The sequence below is a fragment of the Clupea harengus genome, chromosome 14, assembly GCF_900700415.2.
Source record: "Clupea harengus chromosome 14, Ch_v2.0.2, whole genome shotgun sequence".
Lineage (NCBI taxonomy): Eukaryota > Metazoa > Chordata > Actinopteri > Clupeiformes > Clupeidae > Clupea > Clupea harengus.
The window spans coordinates 23,485,998-23,502,425 of record NC_045165.1 but is presented as its reverse complement, the minus strand read 5'-3'; the positions used below and the strand labels follow the sequence as shown (position 1 = coordinate 23,502,425).

Below are 16,428 nucleotides of genomic sequence, written 5' to 3'. Positions count from 1 at the left end.
TCTAAACAGATCACCGTGAGGTCACGATGTAGCAGGTTGTTTAAAAAAGTATCCCTTCTTCAAAACGTCACCTTGTAGGCCTAAGCTTTAGCCACAGTCAGAAGCTTTTTGTGTGAATATTTTAAGAATTATATAGCATAAGCTATGTTAGAAGGCACTTTTAAACTTCAGATCAGGTTGTGTAAAACTCAAAAGTAAGGCATTTGTTGTGATAACAGGGAGTAAAAAGAGAATAAAGGAAAGTGAGGTCTTTTGAATAAATGTGTGTCAGTCAAAAAAAAAAAAAGACTTAATGCATTTTACACCCAAGCCATTTAGAATCACCTTTTTATCTTGTAGTTGTGTGTGGTGGAGGTAACAAGAGATTCAGCTAATTGGTTTTGGCCAGACAACTCCTGGTCAGTGGAATGCATAATTAATCTGCATGTTAATAATTCATTATTTTGGCAATCATATCACACATGAATGGGAATTGATTGAACCATGTCATACATATTCAAGTTATCTGTTTATTACAACTGGGATGAGTGTCATACATTACAGGATTTAACACCCACATAGTAGGCCTACACGTAGGTTGTAGCCTAGTGTATATTTGATATAGGCTATCTGAACACAACTAAATGTTCTTACTTGAGCTGAATTTTGTTATACACATCAACCCTATAGACATTGTAAGCTGCATGAACACACGTTTATGTGCAAAACAGTTCATTTTGCAAAAGAAAATGTTTTTTACAAACATTTAAAAATGCAACAACAAAACAACTAATGTCCTTTTCACAACTAAAAGATATCACTGCAATTGTATGGATTGTGGATGGGTCTATTTGGAAAAATGACTTCTTCACGCTGGTGCTGGCATTGTGAAATGCTCCGTAAGATATACATTAAGCACAATATAATATATTGAATATCATCACTTCTAAATTTCATACAACATTTCATAAACACCTCGCACATAGACACTTGCTTATCAGTGCTCTGACTTTCCACACAATGACTTAGAGAGGCTCTAGTTGCCGCTGTCTAGTCAACCACAGCCTTCCCGGTCAAATAAGCAGAATAGTCAAGTATACGTTTCATCTTACACATCCTTGCTGTATTATTCAATTTAGAAAAGGTCACACTATTGATTCCAAACAACCTGATCCCATGAAGACCACACAAGCCAAGATGCATACTGTATCCCACTGTGGTCCCTGCCAGCATTGTTAACCTGAGGTCCCAGTCACTTGTTGCTCTGCTTTATTATATCCACTAGGTGGAAGCAATTTCCCAACCAGATCAGCAAGGCCACACATCACTGACAAGTTAGTTTTATTTTTAGGGAAGTTTTATTATCATCATTAGGATAAACTGTCCTTTATGGCAAAATTGAATTTTTTTCACAAAAGCTCGCACATGATGTCACTTTTAGTAGTCTCACACATGGACCTAATCTATATAAAACATTATATAATTAGCATGTAGTGGGTGACATCACAAAGTTATTAGTTATTACAAGTTATTACATGCAAATAACAGCAAAATAATTACATCTTTCATGTTTGACAAACTAATAAACATCCTTGTTCTTTACTTAAATATATTTGATGTTTTCAGTTATTAACTCATATCAACTATATTGTCATCAACGCAATTTAAACCACTTAGCTTTTCAGCGAGTCTCATGACTGTTATAACTTCTAATAACTGTGACATAAATGAAAAGGACAAAATAAGAACCCTAATATTAATGTCTTTTCTCAGACCCATTGACATCCAAACACTCCCCACTGAATGCATGAGACTTAATGAAGGTATATGACGTATTGGTCCCAAAACGCACATCCATTCGTATCCCACACTCTGTGATTTCTCCGGGGATCTGTAGGCATCTGTGAGGAACAATCACTGAAAAAGCAGTAAAACGATAAAGAAAAAAAAAAGACAGGACTGTCCACCCATCTGTTCACCTTCCCTCTCCTATTGCATGACATTGTCTTTGTCGAACTCACACACAAAGTACATAGTGAGGTGACAGGCCACGTCTATCCATTCTCCTGTAGACACCATCTCCACACAGTCCTCATCCTCATAGGCGTTGTTTGGCTCTCCTTCCCGCCACTTGCTGAAAGTGCTCATGGGAGACCGCTCCACATACACAAAATGGCTCTCGCGTTCCAAGTCATTGAGGCCAATGAACACCCTGCCGAGGCCCGCCTCCGTGATGTACCCTGCAATGGCCGTGTTGGCCCGCTCGTCCTTGGGCATAGCCAGATGTCCGCCCCTCCCCTGACAGTAGGCCTCAGCATCTAGGTAACGCTTGGCCTCCTTGACCAGAAGGTAGACCTTACCATCTACCTCTTTGATGCCAGCGACAGCTGCAGAGGAGGGCAGGGCTGAAAAATGAGCACTTGTATTTCTAAAACCACACTGAAAACAGCAAGATGTTCATAAAATGAGCACTTGTATTTCTAAAACCACACTAAAAACAGCAAGATGTTCATAGAGTTGCATTTCAAACAACAGGCAGAGCACAGGTAATGGTGAGGAAAATTGCAATCTGGCTGAACCTTGCAATATTTACTGTCTATGTATCTAACTTAAATGAGCAGTGCATTGTAATTGTTTGTTTGGAAGCCTGATCATTTATCTACATCATTATGACCCAGGCTACAAAATTACTACATGTAAACACAGTTCCAGCTTATCTTTTTACATATACTAAACAATAGAACATACCATTTTTTATGAACTTCAGCTCATTGGTTAATTGTGCCACCTGGTTGTCCATTTCACCAATCATCTTCCGTAAAGGTGCACATTCACAGGGAAGCCCTAGGGGTAGATGTTCATAAGTAAACTCACGAACAGCTCTGTTGATACAGTATATTTTGAGTCCAGGTTATCCCAAAGTAAGGATGTGTACTACCTGGGTCTCCATCAGGGCCTTTTAGTCCTGGATCTCCCATGTCTCCCTTCTCACCTGACGAAGTGACACATTTTATCTACATCACTCTCATAAAATAACAGTTAACATTGAGAGATTAGATGTTATTTTACCTTTATGTCCTGGAGGACCCATTTTCCCATACCGACCCATGAGACCCTTCTGTCCTTTGAGTCCAGGAGCACCTGGAAGACAACAGATTGTTTTTTTGTCCCGTTATGTAGACCATACAATTACCAATAACCAGAAAAAATATTTGCAATTATTTAGAGTGTGATCCCAGCAGCTTGAGAGAAATCCTGGCCTCATTAAAGCAGTGGCCAAGACGTGTGATCGTAGACGCTCTGTGGTCTGCACCGACCTCTGACCCTTCAGTAAACATGCGGCAGCTCTGGTTTTCTTTAGCAGGCTCTAACCAGGCAGCACATCACTCATGCTGTCAACTGCAGGAATGCAAATGATGATGTGATAATCCTCAGACCACATCATCTGAATCTCTTTCCAAATACTTGTGGTTTTTGTCACATATATTTAAATGTAGCTACATAGGATAATTTACATATTCATCTGGCACTCAAGTATTTGATGAAGTTAGCATGTTTTAGATGAAACCCCAAACCATCTCAACTCTACAAATCTAAAAAAAAAAAAAACACTTGACAATGTGCTTTTTAAATAGTTTCTCTATCTGTAAACCTATTACATAATAATGTTACTAAATTGCCAAAGCCAACACATATAGATCCACAGAAATGATCCTCCTATGTATGGTAATGGTACATACAACATCCATGGTGCATTTGCAACATCATATCCCTGTAAAACACATGGAGAAAGATTTCATTCAAGGCCCTACCAGTCTCTCCGGGGGGACCCAGTCTTCCTGGCCGCCCTGGCGCTCCCTTCTCTCCCTTCTCTCCAGCCTCTCCTGTGGGGAGTCATTCATGAAAGTGAAAAACATTCACAGTGAAAAACACATCAACTCTCTCCATGGAACAGCACTTTTCTCCCAGCTACTTTCACAATCAATTGGCAGAATTCCCTCTGGTGACTCATGTGCTATGTATTGGCTCTGCACCTTTTAGTCCGGGGACGAGGATCTGGATGGAGCACGGCTCCTCGGACATTTGCTGGCCGTAGGCTGAAGTCACCAGCGTCAGTCCCAGGATGGTCATTAACACACACGATGAAAGCATGTCTCTGTGCTTCCTGAGACACTGCCAGCATGCAGACTGCACCACTGTGGCATGATACACACACACACACAACAGACCACATTAATTCACCTTGAAATCCTGTGGCAGCAAAACTGAAACTGCACTCATGTAATGAGATCAAACACAAAATGGGAGTACACACAATAAAATGACAGTAAAGGACAAAAGAACTGAAACTTGGGTGCACAAAAACTTGCAAAAAATGGCACTGATGCAAACAAGCAATGAATCGAAATATCTTCAGACAGAGCCTCTTTATGCTTTAAACTGAAACTGAAAGACAGTCTCCATCAGAAAGAGTACAATAATTATTTTCCCCCACACAAGAAACATGCAGAACGTTAATGCTATGAATGGATTAAAACAACTCACCACAAAACAACGTTCTAGCCAATAACCTGTATTTTAGATTATTCAGATATTCCTTCGCTGGAGAGCAATAACTTACCACCCAAATATGCCCAAGCCGGTGTGACAGTGAGCAGATTAATATTTGGTGTAGGTTTGAAAGATCCACCGGAGCTAACAAAATGCACCCACTCTGGGTCTATTATGGTCCTCCACTGGACCACACAAACTACGCGAGGAGGCAACAAAAAGGTCAACATGGACATTATTTACAGATAAAGCTACAAGCGCAGGGCTGTGCTGAGATAATTGCTTGGGAAAGTAATCAGGGTCATTGGCAGCACCAGGCCCTCCCAGATAACACAAACTTGCACTCAGCTTCAAAGGCATTTTCGATGCGATGATGGATGATCAAGGAATAACATGGTCATTCTAGCCGATTAGAATAGACTTGAACCATAAATTAAAAGTATCTAAAAAGTTGCAGTTATCTACACTGAATGCATAAGACATTGTGGTGTAACTTAATATATCTATTGCTGAGCACCAACTGGATGCAATTTTGAAAAAAATTGTGGTCCACAAGGTGGCAGTAGAGTACCAGTGTGTGCCATCACATAGTGTACAAGTACATGGCCATGCAGACAAAGAATTCTTTAAAATGTGCTAATCCTTTGTGATTAAACAGAATGATGTGTTTAACTACCTAAGTTTGAAGGAGAAATTTGAACATATGAAGCATGTTGCCACTCAGTACCCCTGATACATTGCTAAATGGGAATTATAAAGCAGCAATACTAAAAATAAAGTTATGAAAAGTCCTTGAAATATACTTTCACTAATCTTTCACTAGACAAGAATCCCTTAATGCGTATGGGTGCACTTATTGTGGTTGAGGATCCCCTCAAGAGCTCTTTAATGTGCTGTCTAACCATTTATTTAATCCTTTCCTAATTAACCCCATATGTAAAGCTCTACGGTTTAAGGCCCTAATCAACATATTTAGTTTGTTTGTTTGTCTGTTTGTTTCCAGAAATTAAGTGTTCAGACGCATTTTAATATTTAAGAGGGGCAATATGTGCACAAATGTATTTTCAAATTGAGTATATTTAAAGTATAAAATGAAGGGGTTCAATTTCATAGCTCATTTAAAGTTCGTAATGAAAAAGTACCCAAAGACAGGCACTTTCGTGCTTAGTGGGCCAGAAAATCAGCAAAGGTTGTTAGATCATACAATTAAGATATAGTATTATGACCATATTACATTCATGGCAGTCTATCGCTCAAAATTATGCAGTGTCATATAACCTGTAATAACACTTAAAAGAGCCATCTAAGGATGATTATATTGGTCCTGTTTTTGAATTTGCAGTGAATGGGCTAAACTCCTTACTGCTATCTAGTAAGTTCAGAAGATGTGCAGAGTTCCTACAGCCAACTATAGGAGTTTGCTGAACCATAGGAAAAACACACTGCGCAATATCATTAGATTTAGCAAAGTTTCAAAGGGATTGGACAGCAAGCTCATTTCGCTTGACACTTATACTTCACCAGCGTTAAATCTCACCAGTGGATGCAGGCCTCGATATTAGATTGTAATTGCATAATGAGACATTCAGATAGCAACTTAGCTGTGAATTTGGATGCTGAAAGTCATTAAAACAAACAAATGTGGGTAGAGGGGGGGGGGGGGGTGATTTTGTAGTCCCTGCTGCTTCGGTTGTTCTCACAAAACAATGCACATTGATCTCGTCATAATCCTCCCACGAGTTCTACTTTCATCTGCTCTACCAAAAGAAAGTGTAAAGCCTGCTCCGCTCCCAGACACACCACCACCACAAGAATATCACAGCTCCCTCCCTCCATAAAGTGAGAGAATCACTTTAGACAGGGTACAGCCCGTCTCACATACATGAATTTATGATTAATATCCAGCTGCAACGGGAAATCAAAATGTATTTGCATTTCAGTTATGCTTTGTTGTTGTTGTTGATGTTGTTTTGCATGCTTGTTCTCCACATACTGTATTTTATAGTCATATTATATTATGTTATATATTTTTATAAATCAAATAATTATATTAGTGAATATCAACTCCTGAGATCAGAGGTCTGGACAAATCTCTACCTTCAGAGCAACAGCCAGTTTTCACTTTGTCTTCTCCTTGTACATACACTTTTGCACATGATTAGCCATTAGCCGTTGAAAGCCATTCGAAGGTAGCTTTGATGCCTGTAAGTAACAGCCATCCTCTTTACTATTCAAAATGCATATTTTAAAGATCAGACCAATTTTTAAAGGAGATACTGAAACCTAATTCTTTGAATGGTTCCATGTCAGATGCATATTATCCAGCCTATAGTAAGACAGCCTAATCTATTTGATGCATTCCGGTATAAAAAGCTTTGGCCTATTAGATTAGGTGTGTTGAGTGTTGTCTGTTATTGAGGGAGAGCAGCTGTGGGGGTCTGTGGGGCCTCTCCAGGCATGATTACCCACAGGCTGCATTTTCATACGGCTCAGACACGGTGGGAAAATCACCAGAATTTCAATGAAGTTCTCCACTTGAGAATCCGCACACCACCTCACCTTCACTTTTGTAAGCTATTAGCACTTCTCCATCCACAGAGAATTACCTGGGGTTCTGAAAAAAAGGCTTTCATCAACGGTGGCTGAACGATATGACTCCTCAAAATGAAGTGACCTTTACAGCACAGAAAAAAAGATGCCTGCCTGGGGAATTTCAAAACTCCTGTCCTACATTATTGTTGCATTCTCTTCATTCTCTTCATTATTGAGACACTTTTGTCTCGTCAAACTTCATTCAAGTTGGGCCACATCATTTAGTGGAGTCAGCTCATTGATAATGCCCAGATCAACTGCTGGCAAACAAGGGGGTCCCAAGGAAGCTTCTTTGAAATCGTTTCCCTATTAAATGGAAAATGATCTCAATTAACAGTAGATTACTTCTTAAAAGAGGGAAGAAGAGGAAAGCATGATGAACAGACTGAATCCTCAAAGAAGATGACTTGGAGTGACAGAGAGAGGACGAAGAGAGGGAGGGATATGGAACACAGTCGACCCCTGGAAATGCTTTTGTGGAGATGGAGAGGATTCCTTTTCCCTAATGGGTGTTGCTTGCCAGCTCCGGAACCAAAATAATTATCATAATCTCCAAGGGTCGTTAAGACAGATGATCAATCATCTGCTAACCTCTTTGTCAGAAAATGACTTGAAGAAACATGAACCACACACATGCACACACACACACACATACACACAAGTGCATACTGAAGTCAAATGGATAGGACAGGGCAGACAGTGGTACAGGAGGTAGAGAAGTCGTTTAGTAATCAGAAGGTTGCTAGTTCGATTCCCTGTCGAAGTGTCCTTGAGCAAGACACTGAACCCCTAATTGCTCCTGATGTGCAGTGTGCCATCAGTGTAAAATGTGTATACATCCTTGTAAGTCGCTTTGGATAAAAGCGTCTGCTAAATGACAAAATGTAAATGTAAGGACACAAATGAAAGCTCCTCTCTGGTAGCTGCGGGGGGGGGACAAACTGAAAATGAAAATATGATCTCCAGAAGGTCTCTAGACAGATCTAAAAGGAGTCCCATCGACTCTGCAAACCATTCATTAGTGCTCAAATACCATGCTGTGCTCCCTGCAGTGACATTTTTAGCATGCTAATCTGATCTAGCAGCCTGACCCAATACTGTATGTCATCCTTAGCCTAATTGCTCCACTTAGATGGCAATGACAGCTCTACTTAGGGATGAAATCACATAATTTTTGTTCAATTGACATCTTCCCTTTATGGCTGAGCACGGCAGTTTTATGTGTTTTCTAAGGCCACAAAATAGAGAACAGTGGAATATGTAGATATATGCACAAAATGGCCCTCTGGACGACTTAAGAGATCATTTTTTCATGCAGTATACTGGACCTTGAACTTTTTCGTGAAGTCCATACTGTGTCAATCTCTTCTATGTCACCATAGAAAATGAGTGTAAAAGCGTGTTCAGTTCATTCAGATTAAGATTATATCTGTCAAATCGGTCCATCTCCTGGGGCACTCCTGCAGTGACTGTTCAAGGAAATATCAAGAGAAGCCTATCAATCATAAGAATTGTGGAGTACTTACAAAAAAGCACATTTTCCATGAGAAGCATGCTATGGATGAAAGGATGACGGTGTATGCTTACAAGTCTGATGTGACATTTAGTCGTTCGGACACATCATTAGGAAGCTTCAGGACTCAGGAGTCCATTTCAAGGGCTGGTTCAAAAGTACACCCTCCTGGCTCTCCATCATTCAACAGGGTGCATTTGGAGCTGGATCATTCACATGGCAGATTGGCTTCAGAGGTACTTAGTCTTGAGGTGGACCATGTCAAACTGACCTGAGGTCTCAGGAAAAGGATCAGGATCAGGATCAGTCCCATGTCAAACCTCAATGTTGAATGCTTTGCCGTATAGTTTCACATGGTTGTGATGGTGCGTGGTGCGACATGTAAATGGGTGAAAGAGCGATGAAGATGCACCACGATGGAGGCAGAGTTTATTAAGGGAAGTCTCTCCTGATTTCACTCATATTAGCTGAAACAGTAACAAAACCGAAACAGCAAAATGATCTCATCACAATGCAGTCATTGAAAGCAAAGCTGCTGTATCATGTCATTGTATCTGTGCCACCTGAAGACTCCTACGAAACAGATTACTCTTCACTGATCCCAGTAAAGAAGGATAATGTATGTTTGAAATGCACACATCTTTTGGCCCTATTCTGGATGAGTTTACAATGTGCCTTCAATTGGATTGGATTGAAATCATCCATTCATTTCCAGAGACCAGGAGCACGTGGCTATAATCTACTGCAGTTAGCAAATCTCATAACTCAATTTATCTCCCCGAACAATGTTAGAGCCATACACAGGCGGGCTGAAAGCAGATCTGCATCTTATCGGTTCACATGTAATTCGTTTAGTCGTTCTCAGCTTGGAGTGCCTTTTATTGTCTTTGTATGGAAACTCCCACGATCAAACTCCATCATCAGGTATATCCATATCATGGTGCACAGACCACCTTACTACTAATGACTACAGTCTAATGTGGTACTATGAAAGGGTAAATAAATCAATCAGAAGTAGTAGGTGGAAGAGTGGTAAACACAACATTTAAACGTTGATCTGCATAAGCAACATATTGGATCAATGTGAAATACAGGGTCAGAAAACTCTTCTGTGTTGACCTGAGGTTTTAAACTGGATTAAAATGTGATAAAAAATCAACTATAAATCAACAAAGATACTTCAAAAAAGGCTCTTGAACTATTAAAACATTGCATCATCAGCGTTCTCCCTTTTAATTTGTATTAGGAAACTTTTTTGACAATAAATGCTAAATGAAATGCTGCAAAAACTCAGCCCAGTGAGCCCAGCCCATCTGTTATATAAGATACTTAACCAACTCTATCATGATTTAAAGAATGAATAAACATTTCATTGTGTGGACATTTTGCCAAATGATGCAATTTTTTACTTTGCCTTAGTAAGAAGTATTACAGCACCTGAGGAGCCATGTTAAAACTTCAAAGTCAGCTCCTCCACAGCGGACATCACAGTTCTTCATATCTGTGAACACATTTCCGGTCGCTGGAGGACTATTGATAACACCTGACCTCCATGCATGAGTGTCATCCCCAGAGGGCATGCCTGCATGTTCCATGCCTAATTCATGAATCCCAGTAGATACGTACATGGATGGAGACCTTGACATTACATACATGCTGCCATGATTCTAAAATGTGTGGCAGTTTATGTTGAGAGTATCCAGGTCAGGATGTTCCCTGCATGCAAAGTGGATGAGGGGTAAGATTGGACAGCATGATGCATATTTTTGGATCATACATTTCATTTTTAAATGACCATTGATATGTTCAGATGTATCAAGATACAAGAGACAAGATAAATCTGTTATTCTTTATCATAGACCCAGTTTACCAGCCATTTATTTCCACTTACACTTTCACATCAATGTTTTGAAATGTACAGAAATAATTGTCAGAGTTAATTGGTGTAATTTAGGGAAAGGCTATTTGCTATGCATCGCTGGTCTTTTCAGTTTGTTTTTTCATATCAGATAAAGTGGCTGTAATGCAATGAACTCATTTTCATTGCCATTAACAAACTGGGTAAGGGGAGTGGCAGTGTGTCCTCCCTACAGCAGTTGTCTTTGCACGGGTTTTAGCTTGATGATGATACAGCTTAAACACCCTGAGTCCTTGAACGTTCCCAGAAACATTAGCTACACTGCCAGTTTGGATTGACCGCAGACAGCCTCAAAACTGTAAATAATCTTGTATTACACCCCATCCTGACACAGTGTCTAGACTGCTGGGAATCAATAGGTTTTTTTATGTTCTTTGGAAGTCAAATTAAATTTGAGCGGATTACACACCTACAGTAATAGCACAGCACAGAAAGTGTGAAACGTTTCAACAAACATGATCACAAACTGTTTGACCCTTTTGGTTGATACAGTTTTGAAGAGGGCAAATATTTACCAGCACCTGGCCTCAAACATACATCAAACATACAGCTTTGTCTCATGGGAGATATACTTAGTATGTCCAGATGGTCTGGCTTATTCATATTCAAAGCCAGAGACCTGTGTCTCATGTGGAAAAGGTACATTCTAGGCTTTCAGTTATCTGCATCATACGTCCCTTCAAAATCCATCTGGTCTCCCTCTCAAGAATGATCAATACATGGCTGAATATGGCAGTCAGCATATTTAACATTCATGAAATGTGTATGTCTATATGAAATAATAGGTTCTTCTTAATGCGTTGATGATGGGCAGGTTAAATACCCTAGATTCAAGATTTAAAACTCATCAGTCAATAACAGGTCAGTGAAACTGATGGTGAGTAACTGAAGATAAATCATTCAACACCCCCAGGCTGTTGCAGTGGACCCTACTGTGCCTTGTACTTTCAAGATGTCATGGCCTCGGGTCAGCTACCAAAGACTGAGGTTTATGCACAATGAATGCAGAGAAGTCTGTTGTACTGTTGTAGTACTGTTGCATTTCCTGCAATCCTGACTGGCAAGATACAGAGGGTGGGTAAGCACAAACACCTGACATGAATGCTGTGAATGCTAGATTATGTGTGTGTGTGTGGCAGAGATTATACACGAGGATAAACTGCATATTATAACAGAAATGGACACACATACAGAGGGGACATGGGAAGCAGAAAGGGTTTGGAGAGAATGTGATATCATAATAGCCTAAAGTGCTAATGCATTTGGTGACAAATTGCCTTTTTACAAAAAGCCAAATAAGGCAGATAAGGCAAATACTAACTTCTGGAAATACGTTTACACTGGTACCTACAGTACAAGCCATTCATAATGTAGCTGTGCTTTCTGCACATTATTCATGGTCACTGAGTTTGAGATGAACAAGGGAACATTTAAAGTATTAGCTCTTCTTAATGCCCAGATCAACTCGGCGTGAACTGGTATTTAAAGAGATGCAGCCTCAGGTTTGTTCTGTCCTCCCCATATAAACAACATGCCCTGCCTCTGCAAACAGTAACCACACTTGAGGTTGGGTCTCAAATGTTACACTCTTAGAAGAATCACCGGAACAGATGGCTTGGAGACACATGAACTCCAGCAAAGATAAACAAACAGTAATGAAGGAATACTGCCTGGCCATGATTATGAGTAAAATGGTTACCCTGTCCCTGTGGTTCATTCATTAGCCTTTGATTTGTCAAACGATGGGGCACTCAAAAGATTCTCAATGAGCTTTCAGTGATGCTTTTGAATGCCATGTTATTTACCAAGGTGTTCAGTGAGTACACACTGGCAATGCAAAAGAGATGTTAAATTCCTTGTGCTATTGGTTGGGGACCTTCCACAGTGGCCAATCCTCTCACTGTTACATTCAAGTACTCACAACCAACAAGCTAACCTAACCGATATAACAACTGCTAAACCATAGATTCTAAGCAGCCAAATACAACAATGCAGATGATTAGAGGTAAGGTTGTTGTTCTGAAAAAGCTGGCCTAAAAAGATTATTTGTCTTCAGGGATAAAACACTTGTACTATGTTATGAAGTCACAACCAGTAAACAGATGAAGCAAGTGAAGGCAGGAGAGATGGTGAAATGAAAAGAGTTGGGCTAGCCCAAAGGCAGCTGCTGTGTGACTCAGGAAACAATTTGCAATTATGTTCTATGAAAAAGAAAAGGTTGATAGGAAGTGTAGTGTAGTGTAAATATTTGATAGCAGCAGTTATCTGGGGCATCCATTTCAACAGACGTTAGGTCCTGATCACTTAAATAGGCTATGCACGTTTCCAGATTATTATAAATCTACTTTAACACAAAATGACTTTGAAACCCTTTACTGACACTTTTATAAAAGTCCAATACATAACATGTTACAGGTATTTTCCTAGTTGTAGATTTGAATAAATGCTGCTTTTACCATTACGCAAAATCACGCTTAAATGACACTGAAAAATATGGAAGAGCACTAAGACCCAGAGGATGTTGGCAGCGCTCAAGTGAAGAGACTGGAGTGATCAAAGCTACAAGTTTCATCGGAGTCAGCTATATAAAGCCACGTCCTTAACCCACCTACCAGTAAAAAAACGGATGCTACCCTATATTTCAGGTGCTTTGAGGCTTATCGCTAAAGGGGTACACTGACCCGTTCGTGTGAAACTCGTGATATTATATAATATTTTAAGAAGACTAAATGTTTTAATTCCATATTTATTTTCGACTGTACAATTGAATTATGAAGGTGAAAGGAACTGAAAAACAAATCGAAATCCAGCATTCGGGAAAGCCACGAAACTTTTTGAGAGTTCAAGAGAAAAGAAGACGTGGACCAAATATTCATTTTCTTATGATTCCTGAAAACAAAATAATGGGGATGTACGAGTATTGACAAGAGACTTGTCGATATTGTTTTAAATGGGATGAAATAGCACGAGAGTATCGTGCCGTTGCTGATACATTTTAGCATGAAATCGGTAATTACCTTCATCTTGTGAAAGGGGACTGAGGGATGGATAGCCCAAGTAACTTGAAGCCAACATCCACGCATTACTATCCGGTATATTACAACTCCACCCATGTTGCTAATATATCTTATTCATCTCAACCTGGTGACAAGACCATCGATTTAATTTTCCAAGCAAGTCTGGCTGTCATTCTCTGCGTTATAACTTTGGCAACAGCATTATCAAATGCTTTTGTCATTGCAACTATTTCGCACTCACGGAAGCTGCATACCCCGGCAAACTTTCTTATAGCATCTTTAGCCGTGACGGACCTCTTGGTATCCATCCTGGTGATGCCCATATGCGTACTGTACACAGTAACTCATACGTGGACTCTTGGTCAAATTATTTGCGACATCTGGTTGTCTTCGGACATAACATGCTGCACTGCATCTATACTGCATTTGTGTGTAATAGCACTGGATCGTTATTGGGCTATTACGGACGCGGTTGGGTATGCCAACAGGCGCACGTCGGCGAGGGCAGCAGGTATGGTCGCCACCGCTTGGATCATCGCTGTGTCCATCTCTCTGCCTCCCTTGTTCTGGCGCCAAGTAAAAGCGGATAATTTGACCAGTTGTTCGGTGAATACTGATCACATATTCTACACTATCTACTCCACGTTTGGAGCATTCTACATCCCTACTTTGCTGCTCATCGTTCTTTACGGGAGGATATATGTGGAAGCTCGAAAGAGGATTCTGAAACAGTCACCAAAAGTTGGCAAAAGGCTCACGTCAGCACAGCTGGTCAATAATTCCCCTGGATCTGTTGCATCGAGTCCGTTACACTTTGGACGAAAAGACTTTGGGTTGAATGAGACACATGTGAACCAGGTGCAGGTGACTCTGTCCGACGCACTTCTGGAGAAAAAGAGAATCTCCGCTGCTAGGGAGCGGAAAGCAACGATAACCTTGGGTATCATTTTGGGAGCTTACATAGTATGTTGGTTGCCGTTTTTCATCTATGCACTGCTTGTGCCACTGTGTTCATCCTGCTTTTACCCAGAGTTGTTTGATTTTTTCACATGGCTTGGCTACCTCAACTCATTGATAAATCCAATAATCTACACCATGTCCAATGAGGATTTCAAAAAGGCTTTCCACAAACTGCTGCGATTTAGATGCTGTGTATCTTAAAGAATGAAAGACTTAACTAAAGTTATATTTAAACAAAAACAGATGCTGTAAAATTGCAATGGATAAAAGTGACTTTCAAGCCAACATTACTGAGGTAAAGTATGTGTGGAAATTTGAACCAACTAGAAGCTTATTTAAAATCAGTCTAAAATCAGTGTAATAAAGATTAGGTGGATACAAGGGGATCATTCACCATTAAATCTCACTGTCAGTTGCCAGGAGCTATGTTGATTGTTTATTATGCCTTGGAAATTGTCAGACAAAATTTGAAATGAGAAGGCCAAGGTTAAAGTACATGTATGTATTTGTTTCTGTTTGTTTTGGAACAATCTGGGCAGTGGTGTGGGCTTTGTATTGAGATGAATGTCATAAACTGAGTAATTCCAAAGTAATATTTGCTCAATAAATGCAGGTCTGGATCATATTTGCTGAGCAAACGTGTATCTATACAGATTCCATGCGCTGTGCACACACCCTTCAGCTGTTTGCTCTGATGGACAGTGCAATTTTTTTGGCAGCTAAAGATAAACCACCTCAGCACATTGTTTTTTAAGAAGCCCTGAGTTACAGCTACAATAGAGGTTTCATAACTACAAATACTAGGGAGAGACTCGGAGCATGTTCATCTTCAGTGTAAAAATAAGACAGAAATGACTTGTAACATGTCATGTGCCATAGCACTATTACCTTATTTCTAAGGGATAGCTGTCAGTGTGCTGAGACTATATATTTCATACGGCATAAATTAATGTTTTGTAATAAAAGGAACAAGAAAAAGTGAAGCTTTGTTTCATCACAGTCTTTTCACATTGCACTTTGTCATTCAACCAGGCTGTGTGTACCATTTCCCTGTGACGGAAAAAGATGGATCTCTGTGGTGTAACGATTTGAAGGATGAACCGTTTATAATGTGACCTACCACAAGACAAAAAGAACAAACCAACTGAAAAGTCATAGTTATCATTTTGTTGGTATTAAAATTGATCAGTTAAATAAAGTGTAAAATACAACATTATGTGAAATGGAGACATTTGTTTGATACAGTGGTTCATATGCTATTCTGATGTTTTTCATTGACTGATTGGATGACATCTGGTTGACCAGGCATAAAGGCATTCTCATAGTCTCACATGACCTCCCATTTGGTACTTATGGACTCAGCTCATCCCCAGCTCGCATCCAACACCTGGCTCGCCGCAGATGTGACCAACCTCTGCCTGAAAACCCACACACACAATGGAGAGAGATCGAGGTAACATGAGGTTTAAGGCAACAGATTCCTTCAAAAGCTCAGCGTATGGCAAAAATAGTAATTCCACCAGTTCCACCATAATCAGACATCATCCCCTATCGGCTGAAGCTGAATGAAGCTGCTGGGCTGTAGTCTTAACAGAAAAGAGAAACAAGACACAGTGAATCATACCTGTACGGAGGAGTCTGGGGGATAGAGGGCGAGATGGCAACAGAGCACTACATAACTAAATCACCTTTGTCCAGCAAATAATTACTGAAGAAAAATATAGTGCAGTGCAGAACACTTTAAGGTTGATGAAAATGGGTTTGCAAAGCAATGCAGCGCCAGCGAAGCTGCGAAGAATGCAACTTATATGATGCACATAACACAGAGCTAATCCAAATTGGGATGCAGAGAGTGATGAAAAGAAAAGGACAATTTTTTCATTTTTTTAATCTTTTCT

The 16,428-nt window shown here is 40.0% G+C and overlaps 2 protein-coding genes across 4 annotated transcripts; one reads left to right on the top strand and one right to left on the bottom strand.

Moving 5' to 3' along the window:
* Nucleotides 1-1,318: 1,318 nt before the first annotated feature.
* On the bottom strand, nucleotides 1,319-4,789 carry colec11 (collectin sub-family member 11). Of its 3 annotated transcripts, none has more exons than XM_012822593.2 (7): nucleotides 4,601-4,789; nucleotides 4,014-4,175; nucleotides 3,792-3,863; nucleotides 3,049-3,120; nucleotides 2,918-2,971; nucleotides 2,728-2,823; nucleotides 1,319-2,366 (listed from the first exon to the last, which is right to left on the bottom strand). In XM_012822593.2, exons 1-7 carry the CDS (start codon nucleotides 4,764-4,766, stop codon nucleotides 1,969-1,971), a joined length of 1,020 nt encoding a protein of 339 aa, XP_012678047.2. In that variant the 5' UTR covers nucleotides 4,767-4,789; the 3' UTR covers nucleotides 1,319-1,968. The 3 variants fall into 3 exon arrangements, with proteins under 3 accessions (XP_012678047.2, XP_031436131.1, XP_031436132.1); XM_031580271.2 differs by having other exon boundaries at nucleotides 1,319-2,384; nucleotides 4,601-4,742; XM_031580272.2 differs by having other exon boundaries at nucleotides 1,319-2,384; nucleotides 4,525-4,702.
* An 8,348-nt stretch (nucleotides 4,790-13,137) lies between these two features.
* htr1b (5-hydroxytryptamine (serotonin) receptor 1B) lies at nucleotides 13,138-15,741 on the top strand. The gene has a single exon (XM_012822582.3). The coding sequence runs from the start codon at nucleotides 13,598-13,600 to the stop codon at nucleotides 14,729-14,731; it is 1,134 nt and encodes a 377-aa protein (XP_012678036.1). The 5' UTR covers nucleotides 13,138-13,597; the 3' UTR covers nucleotides 14,732-15,741.
* The last annotated feature ends 687 nt before the right edge of the window (nucleotides 15,742-16,428 follow it).

Coding starts and splice junctions, on each gene's coding strand:
- colec11 (XM_012822593.2), bottom strand. CDS start 4,766: ATGTCCATGTTGACCTTTTTGTTGCCTCCTCGCGTAGTTTGTGTGGTC. Junction 3,864..4,013: donor CCTCGTCCCCGGACTAAAAG/GTGCAGAGCCAA, acceptor GACTCCCCACAG/GAGAGGCTGGAGAGAAGGGA. Junction 2,367..2,727: donor GCTGAAGTTCATAAAAAATG/GTATGTTCTATT, acceptor CCTCCTCTGCAG/CTGTCGCTGGCATCAAAGAG.
- htr1b (XM_012822582.3), top strand. CDS start 13,598: ATGGATAGCCCAAGTAACTTGAAGCCAACATCCACGCATTACTATCCG.